This window comes from Monodelphis domestica, chromosome 1 (assembly GCF_027887165.1).
Source record: "Monodelphis domestica isolate mMonDom1 chromosome 1, mMonDom1.pri, whole genome shotgun sequence".
NCBI lineage: Eukaryota > Metazoa > Chordata > Mammalia > Didelphimorphia > Didelphidae > Monodelphis > Monodelphis domestica.
Genome location: NC_077227.1, coordinates 308,511,017 through 308,531,792, shown reverse-complemented (window position 1 = coordinate 308,531,792; position 20,776 = coordinate 308,511,017). Strand labels below are relative to the sequence as shown.

At 33.9% G+C, this 20,776-nt stretch overlaps 1 protein-coding gene across 2 annotated transcripts in view; it reads left to right on the top strand.

Annotated features, from left to right (window-relative positions):
* Positions 1-20,361, top strand: part of SEC24A (SEC24 homolog A, COPII coat complex component) — a 59,171-nt gene extending 38,810 nt beyond the window's left edge. For both annotated transcript variants that reach the window (XM_056811104.1, XM_056811103.1), the window contains exons 13-23: positions 1,212-1,418; positions 2,892-3,012; positions 3,282-3,440; positions 3,736-3,909; positions 7,631-7,741; positions 8,598-8,773; positions 10,262-10,399; positions 12,431-12,535; positions 12,689-12,781; positions 15,432-15,535; positions 16,400-20,361. In XM_056811104.1, coding sequence (XP_056667082.1) covers positions 1,212-1,418; positions 2,892-3,012; positions 3,282-3,440; positions 3,736-3,909; positions 7,631-7,741; positions 8,598-8,773; positions 10,262-10,399; positions 12,431-12,535; positions 12,689-12,781; positions 15,432-15,535; positions 16,400-16,514 — 1,503 coding nt within the window. In that variant the 3' untranslated portion in view covers positions 16,515-20,361. The remainder of the gene's footprint in view (positions 1-1,211; positions 1,419-2,891; positions 3,013-3,281; positions 3,441-3,735; positions 3,910-7,630; positions 7,742-8,597; positions 8,774-10,261; positions 10,400-12,430; positions 12,536-12,688; positions 12,782-15,431; positions 15,536-16,399) is intronic.
* Positions 20,362-20,776: the final 415 nt, after the last annotated feature.

Here is a 20,776-nt window from a genome sequence, read left to right as displayed (position 1 = left end):
GTGCCTCCAGGGATGTCTAAGTGCTGGGAATACGTAAAAGAGGAGAAAGACAGTTCCTGCACTTAAATACCTTACAGTTTAATGGGGAGACCACCAGTAAACAAATATGTATAGATAAGCTATAAACAAGAGAAATAGGAAATAATTGAGAGAGGATAAGCACGCGGACTAAGAGAATTTGCGAAAGACTTCCAGTAGAAGATTGGATTTTATAACTGATCTTAAAGAAAGCCAGGGAGAATGTTCTAGGCATGGTGGACAACCAGAGAAAATGCTCAGGGCCAAGAATTTGAGTGTCTTCAGAGAAGAAACAATAAGGTCAGTGTCACTTGAGGAGTAATAAAGACTGGAAAGTAGTAAGTGAGAAGGTAGGAGGGGCTAGGTTAATTAAAGGCTTCCAGCTCCAAACAAAGGATTTTGTATTTGATTCTGGAGGCAATAGGGAGCCACTGGAGTTTATTGAGAGGGAGGGGGAGAGTAATGGTTGAACCTGTGCTCTAAGAAAATCACTACAGTGGTTGAATAAAGGATGAATTGGAATGGAGTGAAGATACAACTACCCACAGATTATTGTAATAGACCAGATATGGGGCTACATGCATCAAAGTGATGGCAGTTTCAGGAGAGAAGGCAGCTTATGCCAGGGATTTTGCAAAGGTGAAAATCCACAGGTCTTGGCAACAGATTGAATATGGAGGGTGAAGGATAATTAAGAGCCATGTGAGCCTGAGGGACTGAGATGGTGATGCCCTTGACAGTATTTACAAAGAACTTAAAGGTAAAGATTCCATTATGATCATGTTGTGTTTAAGATGTGTACTGAACATACAGTTCAAATTATGTGAAAGGCAGCAAGAGAGGCATCTGAGAGATTGGGACAGAAAAGTTAAATTTGAGAATTTATCAGAATAGAGAGATGGTAATTACATCCATGGGGTTTATTTATTATATATCTGTTGCATAAGACTTTTTTTAGACTTTTTGCCTTTGCAAGAACTTTATGACATTAATATTTTTACTGCTTAATAGTGTGTGTATTGACCGGCTTAAGATGGCGAACTTGTCTTAAGACAAGTTCATCATTTGATATTCCTTTTGTAGATTCTCTTGCCATCTTTGTGATTGTCTTACCTCTTTTATTAACTAGCAAATTTTTTTTATATGTAATGAAATCCCAGTGTATTCTTCATTTCTGTTCTTTATTTCTCCAGCTTATTCAAGACTTACTGAAAACTTTGCCACAAATGTTTACCAAATCTTTGGAGACACAGAGTGCTCTGGGACCTGCACTTCAGAGTGCTTTTAAGTTGATGTCTCCTACTGGTGGTCGAATCTCTGTCTTCCAAACACAGCTTCCATCAATTGGAGTAGGAGCATTAAAATCCCGAGAAGAGCCTAACCAAAGATCATCTGCTAAGGTTAGAAAGTTACCAGTTCTTAGTTTCCAAAAAATGCCGTACTTGTGCTCACTCATGATACTTTTCCATATGGGACTCATTTTTTTTCCCCTATTCAGTGGGGGGGGGGGACTTTTTTTTTAAGTTTGAAAAAGCTTATTGTATTCCCTTTTCAAACCTAAGGATCTTATTCAATTCTATCCATACCTAATCTTCCCTTCCTATTTCATTAAACTTCTAGTAAACCTATAGAGTAGATTAGAAATCGGGGATGATTCACAGTCTTGCTTGGGGAACTGCACAGAGACTGGTTAGGTTCTGGTTATGCTTACTGCTGGGTACTGCATTTGAACACATTGTGAAAAGGTTGTTAAACTTTTATGCTAAACCACTGAGAATTAGCAGGACAAAAGAGTACTAAACTGAGAGATAAAAGAGACCCTAGTAGGTTTATTTTACTTTCAGTTCCAGATTCTCTACTTTCTTCCCCTCTCTTGTGTTTCCCTATTCCTTGCAAAGGCAAGAAAAATTAAACCCATTGCAAATAATGTATAGACATATAAAAGAGATGTTCATATTAGTCATGTTCCTCTCTCTCCCCACACCTCCCAAAAAGAAAAAAGGAAATAGAAGTAGAAGAAAATATGCTTCAGTCTACACTCTGAATTCATCAGTTCTATTTCTAGAGGTGGATATCATGTTTTATCATGAGTCCTTTGGAATTGTTGTGGATCATTGTATTGATCAACATTCAAAGTTGTTTGTCTTTACAATATTGCTGCTATTTTATACATTTTTCTTGTTCTCCTTATTCTTGGCATCACTTTATAAATTCTTTGCCACCACGAAAAGAGATGCAATAAATGTTTTTGTGCATATGGTTTCTTTCCTTTTTTTTTTTAAACCCTTATCTTGATTTATCTTGGTATAGCTTTTTTCATTGTGAGATATTGGTTTATACCTAGTTCCTGCCAGCCTACTCTCCAATTTTCCCAACAGTTTTTGACATAGTGAGTTCTTGCTCCAAGAACTCTTGCTGAGATCTTTGGGTTTATCAAACACTGTGTTATTGTGCTCATTTGCTTCTATATATTGTATTGTGTTCCTAAGCTGTTCCCATTGTTTTGACAATTATAGCTTTGTATTATAGTTTGAATTCTTCTATTGCTGGTCAGACCTGAGTTTAAATTATTTCTTTTATGTACTAAGCTGTATAACTATGAGCAAGTCATAATCTCAATTGCTTTGAACTTCAGTTTCTTCCTCTGTAATATAAAAATAGATTCAACTAAGATATAATGCAGGTATTTTGCGAAACTTAAAATTGCTGTTTACTATTATTTTTATGACCAATCTTGGAGTTTACTTTTATGGAAGTATATTTGTCTTGTTTTAGAGTAACAACTGAAAATATATGGGAGGGAAATATCTTCGAACAATAATTGTGTTATTATTTAGAATAATATAATAATTATTGTATAATAACATTAACAGGAAATACATCTTACACCATCTACTGACTTCTATAAAAAATTAGCCTTGGATTGTTCTGGTCAGCAAGTAGCAGTTGACTTGTTTCTTCTCAGTGGGCAGTATTCTGACTTGGCTTCATTGGGTAAGTTATTTCAAAGTATTTAAGTGGTTGTAGATTTTTGTAATAGAGATTAAGTGTGATGGAAAATAATGTAGACATGGCATAAGAATTTATTTTACTTGTATGGTTACTTAAGGGAAAGAAAATTATATTTTTATGTCTTAGAAAACAATTCTTAATAAATGATGTTGTAGGAAAGCCTTGGATTAAGAGTTTTGTGACCCATGTAATCATAGTAGCAGTAAGTTTATAGTCTTCAAATTTATAGAAATGTATATTTTATTTTCTAGGCTGTATTTCAAGATATTCAGCAGGTAGTGTCTATTACTATCCATCTTATCATCATCAGCACAACCCAGTCCAAGTAGAGAAGTTACAGAAAGAGTTGAAACGATACCTAACCAGGAAAATTGGTTTTGAAGCTGTCATGCGGATAAGGTGTACCAAAGGTCAGGAAACATTTACTTTGCATATGTGTACATATGTATGTGTTTATAAATATGTATTGATCGTGCTTAATTTTCCCTTAGATGTTAATTTTAATGGCAGATTCTTATTACAACTGATAATTTGTCATTCTTTGCTTTTGCTATTATATTCCTGAAATTTTTCAGACATAAACCTAATCTTTTTTTTAAAAGCTTACATCAGATTTTATTATGGAATAAGAGTTAATAGACAAATAATAGTATAGAAATGATTCTAATGATAACTCTACTAAATTAGAGACTTTTCCCTCCCCAGGTCTTTCCATTCATACTTTCCATGGAAATTTCTTTGTACGATCAACAGACTTGCTGTCCTTGCCCAATGTAAACCCAGATGCTGGATATGCAGTACAGATGTCAGTGGAAGAAAATCTTACTGACATTCAAGTGGTTTCTTTTCAGTCAGCTCTCTTATATACATCTAGCAAAGGTAAGCAGAGCCATGGAGTTCTGAAAATTACTCCCAAAACTTCATTATCTGAATTCTAATTAACTCTACTTTTGCCACAGTTAACATTTTAAACATTTATTTCCATTATACTTGAGGTTTATAACTTGAAATATAGGAGAGATGGGATAGGTGAGAGCTTTAAAAATTTTTTTTAATAGCGCTTTTCTGCATTAACTTTTATTTATTTATTTTGAATTTAAAATCCTTACTTTTCTGTCTTAGAATCAAAGCCAAGTATCAGTTCCAAGGTAGAAGAGCAGTTAGGACTAAACAATTGGGGTTAACATCCAGAGGAAGTATTTTGGAGGCTAGATTTAAACCTAGGACCTCCCACTCTAAGCCTTGTTCTCTAGCCACCAAGCCATTTAGCCCTAGGGGTAGGTGTTAACTAGGAAAAATATGGAAAGTGCTCTCTCTCCCTTTTCCTCCTTTCCTTACTGCGCTGTCCTGTTTCTCCTCTCTCTGTCTCTGTTTTGTCACACACACACACTCACATATATTTTGGTATTCAACCAGAAGATGACAAAGAACCTGGAGAAAAATGCTTATAGTAGGAATATAAAGAAAAAGATGGATTCAAGGCATGTTATGATGGAAGAATTTATAAGATTTGGTAACTAACAAAATATGTAAGCCAGGAAGACCCCCAAAAAGTTTTATTTTAGCCTTTTATTTTTGAAACTTGATGACTTGACTAACTTAAGTAACAAGATACAAAAATAACTCCCCCCCCCCAAAAAAAATCAATAACATCTCTATAGCAATAACAAAATCTAGGAAGAAATAATAGAAAGGGGAAGTTCTATTCTCCATAACCATGAAATACACAAATAATTGAGTCAGTCTACTGAGGAACACTCAAGTTATGTATAGACACACCTACAAAACATTCTTTATTTTATATTTATTTATCTATTTAAGATAATCCCTACCTTCTTTCTTAAAATCAATACTGTATTTTGATTCTAAGGCAGAAGAGTGTTAAGGGCTAGGCAATGGGGTTTATGTGACTTGCCGAGGGTCACACAGCTGGGAAGTGTCTGAGGCCAGATTTGAACCCAGGACCTCCCCTCTCTAGGCCTGGCTCTCAATCCACTTAGCCATCCAGCTGCCCCCACAAAACTTTCTTTAAAGGAAGGATTCTTAACCAAGGATCTATTGATAGATTTCAGAGGAGAGTCTATAACCTTGAATAGGAAAAGGGTTACATTTCTATTTTCATTAACCTTCAGTTTCCTTTGTAATCTTATATATTTTGTTGATCAAATTAAATTGCCAAGAAAGTCACACAATGGTTATGAATTTGTCTTTGAGGGAAATAAAAAATGATTTAACTAGTGGGTCATTCAGCATAGACTGGTGAGACTATACTAATATGCTACATAAACTAATTTATAGATCTAGTTCTATATCAATAAACTGGGAAGACAATTACAAAATTCATTTGAAGGGACAAAAGCCTCAGGTGGGATTTGAACCCAGGACTTCTCAAGATAATAGTTAAAGCTATGAGAAATTTCAAATAGGAAGCAAAAAGACAGAACCTTGTAATATGGCTGCATTAAGGGAATGAATGGAAAAAGAAACATATATATTAGAAAGATAGGAAAATCTGCATTTAAATTCCAGCCTGCCTGTATGATCTTGGGGAAGTCATTTAACTTCCATAGACGTTGGTTTCTTTATAAAATAAGGGGATTGATTATATTAGTTAATATCTCTAATGTCCCTTCTAGCTCTAAATCCTATTAGAAGTTCTCAAACTTTTTTAGCTCAAGGCTCCTTTGCACTCTTTAAAATTACTGAGGTTTCCAAAGAGCTTTTGTTTATGTGGATTATGAATCGTTTTACCAAACTGGAAATTAAAACTGAAAAATTCATTTTAAAATAATAAGACTATTGGACTTGTTAACTTGGATATCATTTTTTATTTTTAAAAACCTAATTTCTATATTTTTAAAAAACCAACTACATAGTAAGAAAGGTGACATTGTTTTGTAATTTGCAATTTTCTTTAATATTTGAGTTAATAGAAGACAACTAGATTCTCCTATCTGATCCTGCATTCATTTTATTGTGATGATGTTTTGGGTGAAATACTTGAAGAAAATCTGGCCCACAAAGATGCATTTGAAAAGGGAGTATTTTAATAACCTTTTCAGCTATTTGTGCATATTATTCTTTGATACAACATCAGAACTGAAGAAATAATAGTTTCTTCAAACTTAGCTGCAGCTAAGGAATCTGAAACTGTATCACTGACCATACTCAGTTACGTTAGAATCTTATACATTCAAAGGTTCTTTTACCAATGGATGTTTTTGTTAACAACATTCATTGGTCATTTGGAAAATATTGGCTCACTAAGTTATGTAGATCTTCAAAATGTTGACACATTTCATTTTACAATTTTAAAAAATCACATTCATTAATATCACCTCTGATCTAGTCAGAAAAGTATTGGGAAGCTGTCATATATACTACATGGATATATATACTCAGGGATCAAGATTTTAATAATTTTCATTGCTTCATCAAGGACATTTTTTTAATTTAATTTTTTTTTTAATTTTTATTTGGTCATTTCCAAACATTATTCATTGGAAACAAAGATCATTTTCTTTTCCTCCCCCCCCCACCCCCCCCCCCCCGCCTCCTCCATAGCCGACTCACGGTTCCACTGGGTATCACATGTGTTCTTGATTCAAACCCATTTCCATGTTGTTGGTATTTGCATTAGAGTGTTCATTTAGAGTCTCTCCTCAGTCATATCCCCTCCACCCCTGTAGTCAAGCAGTTGCTTTTCATTGGTGTTTTTACTCCCACAGTTTTCTTCTGCTTGTGGATAGTGTTTTTTAGATCCCTGCAGATTGTTCAGGGACATTGCATTGACACCAATGGAGAAGTCCATTACCTTCGATTGTACCACAATGTATCAGTCTTTGTGTACAATGTTTTCCTGGTTCTGCTCCTTTCGCTCTGCATCACTTCCTGGAGGCATCAAGGACATTCTTAAGTGAAATTGGTGGGGTTTTTTACTGTGATTGTGTGGTGGTGAAATACTCGGTGATTGCTAGTACAGTTTGGTGTTACTGCCTTGATTCATGCTAAAATTCCAGCAGCTTTACCTACCTGTGTTTTTCTATATTAGTATAAAAATTGATAGAATTGTTACCAGGATAAGCCATTAGATTCAAAAAAGTTCTTCAACACTTTGAATATTTCAACACCACTTATATTTGTTGCCAAGCATTCCCATTTAAAAAAATCTTCACTGATTATCTGGTGCTGATACCAGACCATGGAGATAACTTTCTTTGAGTCAACAGTAAGTAAAGAATGGGAAAAGGGAGGCATATACTTGAGTAACGATTAGGTTCACTAGGATCATAGAAAATATCCCAAATGATATCCAAAAAGAATTTTATTGGCAAGTTCCTCTAAATATCTTTTGTTGTGATTGGACTGAGCACTGGAACACTACCAATACTCAGTAAAATCTGTAGAAGTTAAGCTTAACTAGCCACAGTGGATAATCAGCATGAGTTGTAATTAAGGGGAGGAAAAGCTACCACTTGTCGAAGATTCAACAGTATCCCTACTTCAAGACTGGCTTTAAATCTTAATCAAGAGATTTATTTCATTTCAGGTATCTTATTTCTAAGTTACTAGTATGTCTCATTTGCATTTCTTTTCTAAGGTGAAAGGAGGATTCGTGTGCATACTATGTGTTTACCAGTAGTTTCAACACTGAATGAAGTCTACCTTGGAGCTGATGTTCAAGCAATTTCAGGATTATTGGCAAATATGGGTAAGATAACCAACTACACTGATTTTCTAATGGTATTATTGTACAAACACCCAAATGGTTAGTTTTAGAAGGATAGAAAAGCCTTTCTTTTGCATTATCATTTCACATTACCTTTTAAATTACTTATGGAGAAATTCCAAAATACTTTTAACAGCACCCTCCATAGACAAATTTCTTGATACAAAACACTGCTACAAAGATCCACATCTTATTAATAGTAACAGAACAGGGCAATGTCCAGGTATCTACCTATTCTGTTTTCCCCTTTCTCCTTAATATAATATGTGATTCTTCTTTTCTACTCTAGAAAAGACTGTATCATTTGTTTTCTCTACTTGTGATTTTATGAACTCTTCATAAGTAGTGAATGGTTACATTTTCCCTATCTTTATTACTTTCAAAAATGTTTTAGGGGGCAGCTGGGTAGCTCAGTGGATTAAGAGCCAGGCCCAGAGAGGGGAGTTCCTGGGTTCAAATCTGGCCTCAGACACTTCCCAGCTGTATGACCCTGGGCAAGTCACTTGACCTCCATTGCCTAGCCCTTACCACTCTTCTGCCTTGGAACTAATACCCAGTATTGATTCTAAGACAGAAGGTAAGGGTTTAAAAAAATATGTTTTAAACTTCTTTGAGACCAGTAAAAGAATTCTGCCCATCCACCTAACTCCATAAAGTGTTATAATATGCTAGGTGGGGTCTGTGTTTAAAAAAATAATCCCACTGTCCCTAACTCTGCCCTTCCCGCCGCCCCCCCCCCCCCCCAAGAGGCTCTTTAGGAAATTTATTTTTTAAATGATCATCCCCTAGCATTGATTGTGTGACTACTGTAATTTTCCCTTTCTTTTTTTTCCCCCAGCTGTTGACAGGTCTATTACTGCCAGCCTAAGTGATGCTCGTGATGCCCTAGTAAATGCTGTAATAGATTCTCTGTCTGCTTACCGCACTTCAGTCCTAAGTAGTCAGCAGCCTGGTCTCTTGGTTCCCTTTTCTTTGCGTCTCTTCCCACTTTTTGTGTTAGCTCTCCTTAAACAGGTAAGATTAAAATAGAAAAGTTTAAGGGGACAAATACAAATATTTTCTTTATAGGAAATGTTTTTACTTTGCTACTCTGACTCTTATTTCCTGTTATAACCTTTTTTTTTTCATGAAGCTAAATTCGAAGTAGCAGGAGCCTTCAGTATTGACTATATAAATATAATTTATATTATCATTATGGCTGTCTTTCATCACTGAAAAACTATTCTTATGGTTCCTTCACAGTTTGTATTTCTGATTAATTTGTCAATTCATGAATTGCTCTAATAACACTTTTCTTTTATCTTCTTCAATATGGTAGTACTACTCACGCCTCGATTTGTCACTTCTACCTTTGTGTTTAGCTTGCTTTTTTCCATTGTGACCTTTAGTCTGCCAGTTCCAGCCAGTGAGCTTAGCTCATTAACCATTAGATCTAACCAGTCTGGACTCTTTTCTCATCTTTCTTGACCTCAGTATTTTGCCACTATTAACACCTTTCCCCCCACCTCCCATTTCCCCCATTCTAGTTCTTTGTGTCTTTTATCTTCTATGATACTATGCAGATATAGTTCTCCTAATCTTATAGCAATTCTCTGTGCCTCCTTTCTGCTACCTCCTCACCTATCAAACCATTATGTGTATACTTTTCCCAGCATTCATTTCTGGATCCTCCTTTATTTATGTATTTGTGCTAAGTTGATCTATGCCTTTGAATTAAGTTTTTATTTTTTATGTGACAATCCATGTGCTTTATCTTGATTTCTTACCTTTTCCAAAATTGATATTTCCATTCCTTTATAGCCTAGAATTTGGATGCTTTGCTGTCACCTGGAGCTTAATTACTCATTATCTTTACCTTGCCTCAAATCTTTATTCTTTTCAGTTCTCTATTATCAGTGGAATAGTCATCTTCTTATACTCTACACTTTAGATTCTTTTTATAAAATTCCCTGTACCTCTCCTCCCATCTGCCCTAAAGGATCCCCATAATCCTATACTAATATCTGCTGACATATTTGTAAATATGTCATTTACATGTAAATGAAAAAATGTATATGTCTTTCTTTGTATTATGTATGCATTTTATACCTGAACTGTTCTGTCTCTTATGTACTCCCTTAATTTAGGTTTACCACCTATAACTTTAATGGCCAAAACTAACCTTCATGTTTTCTCCTCACGAGCTATGAAAATTTTCATTTTCTTAGATACTCATAATGAATCAAACAAAATGGTTTATAGTAGATATCTTACAGATGAGGAAACAAGACAAGTCAAATTACTAATTTGTCTGGTGTTAACATACAATTCATAGCAGTTATGGGGCTATGACTTATTAAGGATGTTTAAATGTGATATATTCTTCAAATAAAAATATATCACCAGTATTTTCTGATGGCTTTTGTCTTTGTTAAAGCTTGAAATTTTTCTCTTCTATTTGAGGTTAACAAATTTAAGTAATGTTTATATGGGGGGGCGGGGTTTGATATATTCTGCTTACAGAAATCATTCCAAACTGGGACTGCTGCTCGTCTAGATGAACGTATTTTTGCTATGTGTCAAGTGAAAAATCAGCCCCTGGTTTACCTCATCCTCATGACCCATCCCAATCTGTACAGAGTTGACAATCTCTCAGATGAGGTAAGTTTGCCCATTAGTTACTTTAGTCCATACATTCATAAGTCTTAATAATGAATCCAAAGAAGAAATGAAGAATTCATTGCATTCTATTTTAAACTTAAAATATTTGCTTTAAGAATTCTGCTTTAAGAATTGAAGAAAAATACTCATTTACGTGACACTTCAACTTATAGTTGTCATTTAAAATTTTTTAAAAAACAAAATATCTTTGGGAGACATATCAGTGTTTATAAAGATATCCCAAATCTGATATAAACATAAAGCTATTTCTTTATATGTAATTAAAGAAAAAGGCTTAGTAGCATTTGAGGAAACTTATTCAGAATTAAAAACACTAATGATACTCAATAGAATTATAAAAATTTTGTTATTGAAATAGTAACCCTAAGTCAATGCTATATAATTTATTAGATTTAATTAACTAGACTTATTTGTAGAGGAATATTAACATTTATAAGCTTTTCATTATTTAGAGTTAATAAGTTTTTATCCTTTTGTGCAATATAGTCTTTAAATTTTGTCCTTTTTACTTAATAATTTAAAGACATATGAAAAACTACCACTTCTAGTTTTATTAAGTGAATATAAACATTTGTTTATAGTAGGTTTTAGCTTCTTAGGACAGAGATGAATAGCACCAATTGATTTGACTTTAGAAGAGACCCACAATAACTTCAGCCAAGAGATTTTTTTCCAACTATTAATTTGGTGAATAATTGTCTTTGAAACCAGATTTGAATATTTGTAGTTTATTTATGATGTAAATATTTTAAGTTTTTAACTTTTATTGATGTTTTGGCTTTTGCATCACATTCATTTCCAACACAGTAATGTTGCTTTATATTTATATACTCTTAATTTTTTCAGCCATTCCCTAATGATGTTTACTCCCTTTGTTTCTAATTCTTTACTTACAACAAAGAGCAGTTATTAACATTTTTGTATATTTGGGTCTTTTCCTGCTTTATTTGCTCTGTTAGGGATAAAAACCTAATAGTGCTAGCACTTGGTTAGGATACACACAGTTTAGTAACTTGTTTAGCATAGTTACAAATTGATTTCCAGAGTGATTGAGCCAGTTCTTTTACCAGGTTACCTGTTTTCTCACAGCCCTTCCAATAATTGTAATTTTCCATTTTTTTTTCAGTCATCTTTGCCAATTATCAGATTGTGAAGTGGAACCTAAGAGTTGTTTTAATTTGTATTCTCTATTAGTAATTTGAAGATTAACTGTTGATTACTTATATTTCCTTCCTTAAGAACAGTTTGTTAATATCCGTTACTTATTTATTGGGCAATATTTGTCATTTTTATATAATTGAATTAGTTACTTATGTATTCAGGGTATCAAACCTGTATCAGAAAAACTTACTGCAATGTTTTTTTTTTCCTCCCATTTAACTATTTCTTTTCTAATTTTATCCTGAATTGGTTTTATTTTTACAAAAATTCCTTATTTTGTAAATAACATCTCTCCGTTTTGTATTATCAAAGATATCCATCTATTCATTGTTATGAATTGGAATTATGCAAATTCCAAAGGAGCTATATGCAGAGTTCATAGTTCTAACTCTGCAAATAAGAAAGTCAGAGGGCATCTTTTGCTTACTGGTGTGTCCACATTGCATGTATCTTCATCTTGTGTCTCTGTGGTACCTTCTGTCTCTTTAGGTACCTGTCACCGATACCTAAAATGCACTAGTTTCTTTCTTTTACTTTCTTAGACTCTTTAATGCCACACTCTACTAAAGCACCACCTTCTAAACAATCCCCATAGCCTTTCTTGATCCCCACAGCTACCATTCTAGCCCCAAAATTTACTTTGTGTATAACATACACATACTTTTTGTTTTATCTCCTACTCCTTGAAATTAGGAACTATTTGATTTTTGGCATGATTTCCCAAGGACCTAGCATAGTCAATGACACGTAGTAGATGTTTAATAAAATGCTTTTTGATTAATTGATCAAGAACCTTTTCTACTGACAGTGTTGAGTTTATTTGTTTTTGTTTTATTTTTAACCCTTGAGGGAGCCCTAAACATCAATGATAAAACTATACCTCAGCCACCCATTCTACAGCTATCTGTGGAGAAGCTGAGCAGGGATGGAGCTTTCCTTATGGATGCAGGCACTGTGAGTACTCTGATTTGTCTATTTTACCAGCTTTTACTAAATAGAATACTCATTTATTTTAAATAATTATTAAAAATGTGTGAATTTAAAGGTGTGAATTAGCAGATTTAGTGTTCTACTATATGTCAAATGAAATTTCTTTCAAATTTCCAGGTAATGATGCTATGGGTTGGAAAAAACTGTGGACAAAATTTTCTCAGCCAAGTACTTGGAGTTCCAAACTATGCATCCCTACCACTTAATATGGTAAGACTGTCTCAATATAATATTAAAAACCAAAAGCCATATCTGACTACTTTAAAATCAGAATCATCCTAATATTAAATGTTTGTTTCTATTAAAAATGGTTTCAGCAGTACAAGCTGATAAAAATGTAAATGCAAATTTGTTAGATCATTTTCCTTAACTTAAATGTAACTATTTCTCACATATTTTAAATAAAGGTAGACAGTATAAGATTTGGAGGAACAAGGCAAAAAGAAATGAATCTAGTTATTATTTAAGCAAAGCCTGCTGACATAATGCTAAATAAGATAATATTTTGAAATTCTGTTTGTGTGGGGGGAATGGCAGGAAGAAACAGTGTTCATTTACTATTGTTACTTCTTTCAATGAGATTGAAGCCTTTTCAATGGGTTATTTATTTGTTGTTTGAAGAAAAGAAGTTGACTAATTGCTACAAGCAAAGATTACCCAAAAGTTAATAACCAGATTTAAAGCAGTTATACAACTAAAACTTCAGAGGGTAAATGGAGGAGAGGTAACAAAATCAAATTGAGTTTTAATTTAAATAGATGCTATAGAACAATGATGAGAAGCCTTTTAGAGATGGAATTCACAGCCTTCCTCCCCCCACCTAGATCGAGTGCCATGCCAGGCCCCTAAGGAGACCATATGCCATGCCCTGCCACTTACCCCACAAAGGAGATGGAGGACACACTCCTATTGGGCTGCTGGGTAGAGGGGCAGGGGATAAGAAAAAATGTCATCAGGCATGCTGGAGAAAGGGAGGGGAGCAGCTCCACCCGAGTTCATCTGCCTTTCTAGTAACAAACTCGGGGGGGGGGGGGGGGGGGTGGAGCTAGGTACCTGTGGCATTCCACATGCCATCTTTAGCACCTGTGCCATAGGTTCACCATCACTGCTATAGAAGCTGTAAATCTCTCCAGTGTTTTCAAGTCAGTAGTATATAATTCCCATCCTTATAGAACCTGGATGATTTCACCACCACTTTTTTATTATTAAACTGTTTTATTATTAAAACATATGTTGGGGGTGGGGCAGCTATGTGAATAAAGCTCCAAGCCTGGGGATACAAGGTCCTGGATTCAATTTTGGCCTCAGACAGTAGATGCATGAACCTGGGGCAAATCACTTAACCCCAACTGCCTAACCCTTATTGCTCTTTTGCCTTGGAACTGATACTTAGTATCCTTTCTAAGACAGAATGTAAGTGTTTCTTAAGGAAAATGTAACATAGTTGTTAGATGATTTACTAAGTCATCCATAAAGGTAGTAACTGCCAGCATTTTTAGTCTCTGGAAAAACGGCTGATGGCATTATGTATGCTGGCCTGGCAGCTAGATGGCACAGTGGATATAGTGCCAGCTCTAGAGTCAGGAAGGATCATCTTCCTAAGTTCAAATATGGCCTCAGATACTTACTAAGCTATGTTACCCAAGGCAAGTCTCTTAATTCTATTTGCCTTGGTTCTTCATCTATCAAATGTGTTGAAGAAGAAAGTGGCAAATCACTTTAGTATCTTTGCCCCCCAAAAAAGACAAAAAACATATGGGGTCATGAAGAATCAGACACAGCTGTAAACAACTGAACAACAAAAATGCTGAAATAACATTGAGCAATTGAGATTATTGCTCTTATTTGTAATATAATATAAAGAAATTACTTCCTGAATGTAACACTTATTCTAGATTTCATAGCTCAAAAATTAGTATTGTTTAAGGTCGGTGTTATCTAAAATTAGAAAAGAGTGTATTATATATGAGTTATATGAAAATTATATTCATGATCCATTACTGTCAAGAGTACAACCAGGAATCCTCCAAATCATCCAGGCTTACAGCCTGGGTAACATCCTCAACAAAGCTCCCATTTCTCCATATCCAATCAGTTGCCAAAGTCTTTCTTTTTTTACTTTAGTAAGATCTCACTTACAAGCTTTCTTTTTTCTTCAGACACTGCCAGCACTCTGATGCAAGAACTCACCTTACACCTATCACAGTAGCCTTTTATTTGGTCTCCCTACCTCAGGTCTTTCCCACTCCAATCCTATTCTACCCAAATATCAGATTGATCTTCCAGAGTACAAATCTAACCATCTCACCCCCCTACTTAATAAAATCCAGTAGGTCCGTATCACCTCCAGGATTACATATAAAGTCCTCTGTGGGGTATTCAACACCCTTTATAATTTTCCACCTTCCTCCATATTTTTTCACACAGCACACACAAGTATACATGTTCCTACATAATTTTTAGTCTGGTGACTCCTTGCTTTTCCTCAAGCAAAATACTCCATCTCTTGACTCCATGCATTTTCACTGGTTGTTTCCATGTCTGGAATTCTCTCCTTCCTCATCTATAACTTTCTTGCTTCTTGGCTTCCTTCAAGTCTCTTCTAAAATTCCACTTACAAGAAGCTTTCCCCAATCTTCCTTAATGTTAGTACCTTTCTTCTATGTCTTCACTGTATCCTATGTATATCTTTTGTTCATAGGCATTTATATGTTATCTCCTGTTGACTATGAATTCCTTGAGAATAGGATCTGTGTTTTTTCCTTTCTTTGTATGACTAGTGTTTATGCTGTGCCTGGAACATAGTAGGAGCTTACTAAATACAAGTTAATCCATTGATCGTTTGATCTTTGTTCAACAGACACATCTTCCAGACCTTGATACAGCAGAATCCACCAGATTAGGAGGTTTTATCTCATGGCTTAGAGAACATAGGCCATTCTTTCCAATACTTTATATAATAAGGTAAGCTAGATTTCATTTATTCCTTTTTATTATTTGACCAAGGAAATTGTACCTTGAAGACCTTGAATTTTAAGTCATGGGTGCTATTACAACATATTAATGTATTAATTGCTTTTAGTGTAATAAAGAAGAGTGTGAAAAAGTCAATCATTCATCCTATGGAAGATAAATATTTTCTTAGTTTTTATATCAGTCAGCCAACAAGTATTTATTAAAGGTCAAATATATGGTATGCTCTGGAGATACGATTACATTACAATGAATGAAACAATCTTTACTTGCCAGGACTTCCATTTAGAAGGAAAGGCAACAGATATAGTATATACAGAATAGTTATTAAATAAGTATTAATGCTAATATTAGAACTCTTTAACATTTAAATAACTTACACTTAAGATTTTTGCTAGCACACTAGACATGACAATTCTAATATATGTATTTAATTCATGAGGTTTTCATTATCATCGAATTGCTATTCAAGAAAAACACTTAAAAACAATTGTAGGGGGGGGGGGCAGCTGGGTAGCTCAGTGGATTGAGAGCCAGGCCTAGAGATGGGAGGTCCTAGGTTCAAATCTGACCTCAGGCACTTCCCAGCTGTGTGACCCTGGGCAAGTCACTTGACCTCCATTGCCTAGCCCTTACCACTCTTCTGCCTTGGAGCCAATACACAGTATTTACTCCAAGACGGAAGGTAAGGGTTCTTTAAAAAAAAAATTGTATTCAAGTTATAATAATGCTACTTATTAGAATAATTTAAATGTTTGTCCTGGATTTAGAACTTTAATTTATTATTGTTTATGCTATTGTTGCTTTGTTGTTGTCGCCATCATTTTTATTAAATGAGATCATTTTATCCTTTAGGGATGAGAGTCCAATGAAATCAATCTTCCTTCAGTACATGGTAGAAGACAGAACAGAATCAGCCTTATCATATTATGAGTTTCTCCTGCATGTACAGCAACAAGTGAATAAATGAAGGGTGTGGATAATCTTTTCCCAAGGAAAATCACCAGTTGAGAAAACTTGAGCTTGTAATGCCCTCTTTTAAAAAAAAACTTTTTTATTAATTTTGTGGCCTAGTGTGATGGTTAAGATATTTTCACTGTGATTTCAACAAACTACAGCAAATAATGGACCACAAATGAAAATCAAACATGCAACTAAAGATACTGTATTTTTAAAATCAAAATATATCTAGATATAATTGGGTACCTTTTTATTTGCTGCCAATTATGTTTGAATGATTATAGACTGAAATGAGTTAAAGATAATATTGAGGCAAAGTACATTTTGTAAAATAAAAACTTCTTTGTTGCTCAAAATGTATATTCTTATTTTTTATTTTTGCTGCTACAATAACAACCTCACATGACTTAAGTGTTGCAGGGAAGTTTTATCCACTAAGATCTTTTAGAAATAAATGAATGAATAACTTTGATCCGCTTATAAATAAATGGATATTTGAAAACCTTCATTATTCCCTCCTATTTTAAGAAGAAAAGGGGTTATCATGTTGAATAGAAGGAAAGTTACTTTTTTCTTAGCTTAAGAGGGGAAGTATGAAATAATGCCTCCAATTTTTTAAATCCCTCTATTTGGCCTTATTCTGCATTGAAAATAATCTGAACTCAGTTGGCATAAATACCCATGAATTTTTTTTTCATAATAAAGAAAGGAGTAATGCCTGTATATTAGGGAGACTTAAATGAAACTTTAATGTTCTTGATTCTTTGTGAGTTATTGTTTGATATGTTTCTAGTCTTTTGTGTTTCATCAACTTTCTGGCCTATAATGAACAATAAAAATATTCTTTTGATAAAATGGAGATGAATGAAAGAAGTCAGATGTTTAATACTGCCTCAAATGCACCAGAAACTTGATGTGGCTTTTGGGGGTATGAATGACGAAATTGGAAACAGTGCATAAATAAAAATTTTATTCTTGGAAATGAAAATCTATTAAAAATATGAATGGATATATGATTCAGTAGATTTTTTTAAGGTTTTCATAAATCTGATTTAGTGAATTTTTTTTTTAAGGCCTTCTTCCAAGACTTGCTCAGAAATAATGGGTTTCAGTTTAGCAAAAGAAATGTTAAAGCCAAAACTATTCAAGGCATTTTGTTTACTTATTTCTTAATATGTATCTGTATACTTAAAATGCCATTTTAAATATTGATTAAAAGAATTTGGCTCAAGGATTTTCCACAAATTCATCATTTCTTATGAGTAACAACTCATTGGTAAATAGTACTTCCTTTTATTAGCACCCAGCTGAAGCTTTTAATTTTAATGGAGTTTAAATGTGTTTACAATATTGGCCTAGGTTGGTCACCAAATGAATAGTAATATTTAAGGTTTACATCAATATGAGCTCTACTTAACCTTAACTAAGTTGCCTTGGCACAAGGAAAAAGTAGATCTTATCTGGGAATAGAGCTGCTGTTTTCAGTCAAATCAGAAAAAGTAAATTAAACATTTGTATTATTTCTAAAGAGAACTATGCCATCCTCCCCCTCCTCCCGCCCCCCCCCCCCCCCCAAAGCAGTGTCTGGCTCTATTCTCAGTATTCAAGTTCACTGAACTAGAAGCTTTGTGAAAGTTGTTACCAATGTATAATTTGTGATTTTATTCATTTGGTGTATAGTAGCTTTCCAATTAAAAATAGAATATCTCTCTGTAATGAAATTCATTTCATCTTATCATGCTTTGAATTTCTCAAAAGAACTAAAATTCTTATAAGAATTGCATATTATTTTAATTTTTTAAATCTTTTGAGAAGTTAAAGAAGAAACTTCTAGGGTAGGAGGTACATCCTTTTAGGGAGAGAAATCCTCTTTGTGCCTCAAACATCTCTACAGTGGGAATGGTTCTTATTTGCTCAACATGCTTTGTTAGCATATTTCACAAATCTAATTATTTTTTTAATTCCTATTTTAGATATTGTCTAATTTATGTGTTAGCTATAATAATTATTACTATGAATCTATGGGTCATAATGAATGTTCCATTTAGGATTTCTCCATGTTTGGTCTGTTTAATTTCTACAGTGAATGAATGAACCCTCTTGGAGGTAGAATGCTTTGGAAATGTTGATATTTAATTATTTTTTGCAATATCAAATTTTCCTTTTTAATTTTATTCCCAGTAGTGGGCACATGACTTACTGTCTCATCTTTGCTTACATTTTGATGTTGTAAAACAGACCAATATTTACACGATGCCATATTTTTCAGTGTAGCTGTAAACTATTAGAAATGCTTGCATTTTCTATAGCTCTACAACTGCTAAAGGTAACAAGCAAGAGCAAGTTTGTTACCTGTACCTGAACAGTGACGGTCCTACCACAGCAAATGCACTCTATTTTTCTAGTTTCTGGGATTTTAAAAATAATATATCTATAAGTTTCACTTACTAGTATTCAGTCAAAAGCAGTAATCTTAATTTGCATATATTTTCATTATTTTTAATTTAATATATTGAGTCTAATAGACTTCTGCAATAATTAGAATAAAATTTTATTTTATTCATTTAACAATAATCAAAGATGCATAACAGCTATTATCTAGGGGACCATCAAATGTGATTTTAATGCTTTTGTTCCATATTACAATGTAATCCTTATAGTAAATTTAATTTTGTAAAGTAGTGTATAATATTGTAACATTAAATTCTTGTTCTCAAACTCAAATATGTATTGTTCTTCTGTGTAATGTGTTAAATCTTGCCCCTTTGAAACATTAAGAGCCAAGATTTGGTTGTCCTTTTTTATAGTTTGTAATTTTCACTGTAAAAATTCATTTGTAACACATATAAATTCTTATTTTATCTGTACTAATTTATCAATTTGGCTACTCAATAAAGTAAATTGAAAGAGCTTATAACAGATGATGAATCATTTGGACTGCAAAAGAAACCCATCTGAGTTTAGCTGCAATATAGTCTATACTTTTATGTTCATGGGAAACAGTAAAACTGAAGGAACTTTGAATCCTGCATCGAAGTTTGGGAGTCAGACTGTTACTTCCTCTTGACACTGAGTGCATATAAGCTTTGTGTCTAGATTTCATTTGTAAAATGAGAACACTAAGCTAGCTCAGGAATGTTAGGATCAAATAAGGTTTGTATACTAAAGTGCATTGAAAATAGACTGTGAATAGTGTGACAGCATAGCTTCCCCACCCCCACCCCAAGGATTAATTGAGCTATCCATATATCTACTCTCAGTAATGCAAGATCCCCTCAGAATTGAGAAGGCCAGGATTCAACTGTGGACCAGGGCACATCTCTAAGGCATTGCTGAGTAGCCACCAACATTACAACAATGAAATTGCAGATTGGACAAATAAAATACAGAACTATTTTGCTCTAAAAGTAATTATTCTTATCCAGGTTTTGCATATTCAAAAGAGAAAAATGCCTTTAATCCAATACTTTGCGGATCATTGTGGAATTCCCAAAAAATTTGCATGTTTGTTTATTAAGTCAGATTTGGGGGTAAATAGCTCAGCTCTTTATTTTGGAGGCAAAGTTTAGTTATGAATAATTAATGGTTCTTAAGCATTTTAAATAGGGAGGACCCTTTTGGGCATCAGATTTAAAGAACCTCATGAAATCAGTCCCTTAATAGAGGAAATGATGAAAAAAAGCTGCTTATGGAGCCAATAATCTTTTTTAGGAATTTGTATTTTAATTATAGTATCTATATACATTTGAAAAGTAGTAATTCATATATGTGTGAATCTTCTACAATGTATACCCAAATGCTCATTTTGCTTGGTGTTTTAAGTTCAGAATAAAAGACTAAAAAATGCATATATGTAATATGGTCTGCAAAATCCTTGTTCTTATCTATTATCTATTCTTATCTAACATAATTACACTTAACCAATTGCGGGGAGGGGGGGACAAACCTATTATAGCATTGTGTAAGCTCTTTCCACTGATGTAGTTTTGATTTTTTTTTTTAAACCCTTACCTTACATCTTGGAATCAATTCAATACTGTGTATTGATCCCAAGGCAGAAGAGTGGTACTTGCCCAGGGTCACACAGCTGGGAGGTGTCTGAGGTCTAATTTGAACCTAAGACCTCCCATCTCTAGGCCTGGCTCTCAATCCACTGAGCTACCCAGTTGCCCCCCCTACTGATACAGTTTTGAAATTAGTTAGTAATATAGTTTTAGTTTCCTGAGCACTGAGATGTTCCAACTCCATCAGGTCGCATAGTAGTAGATGTTT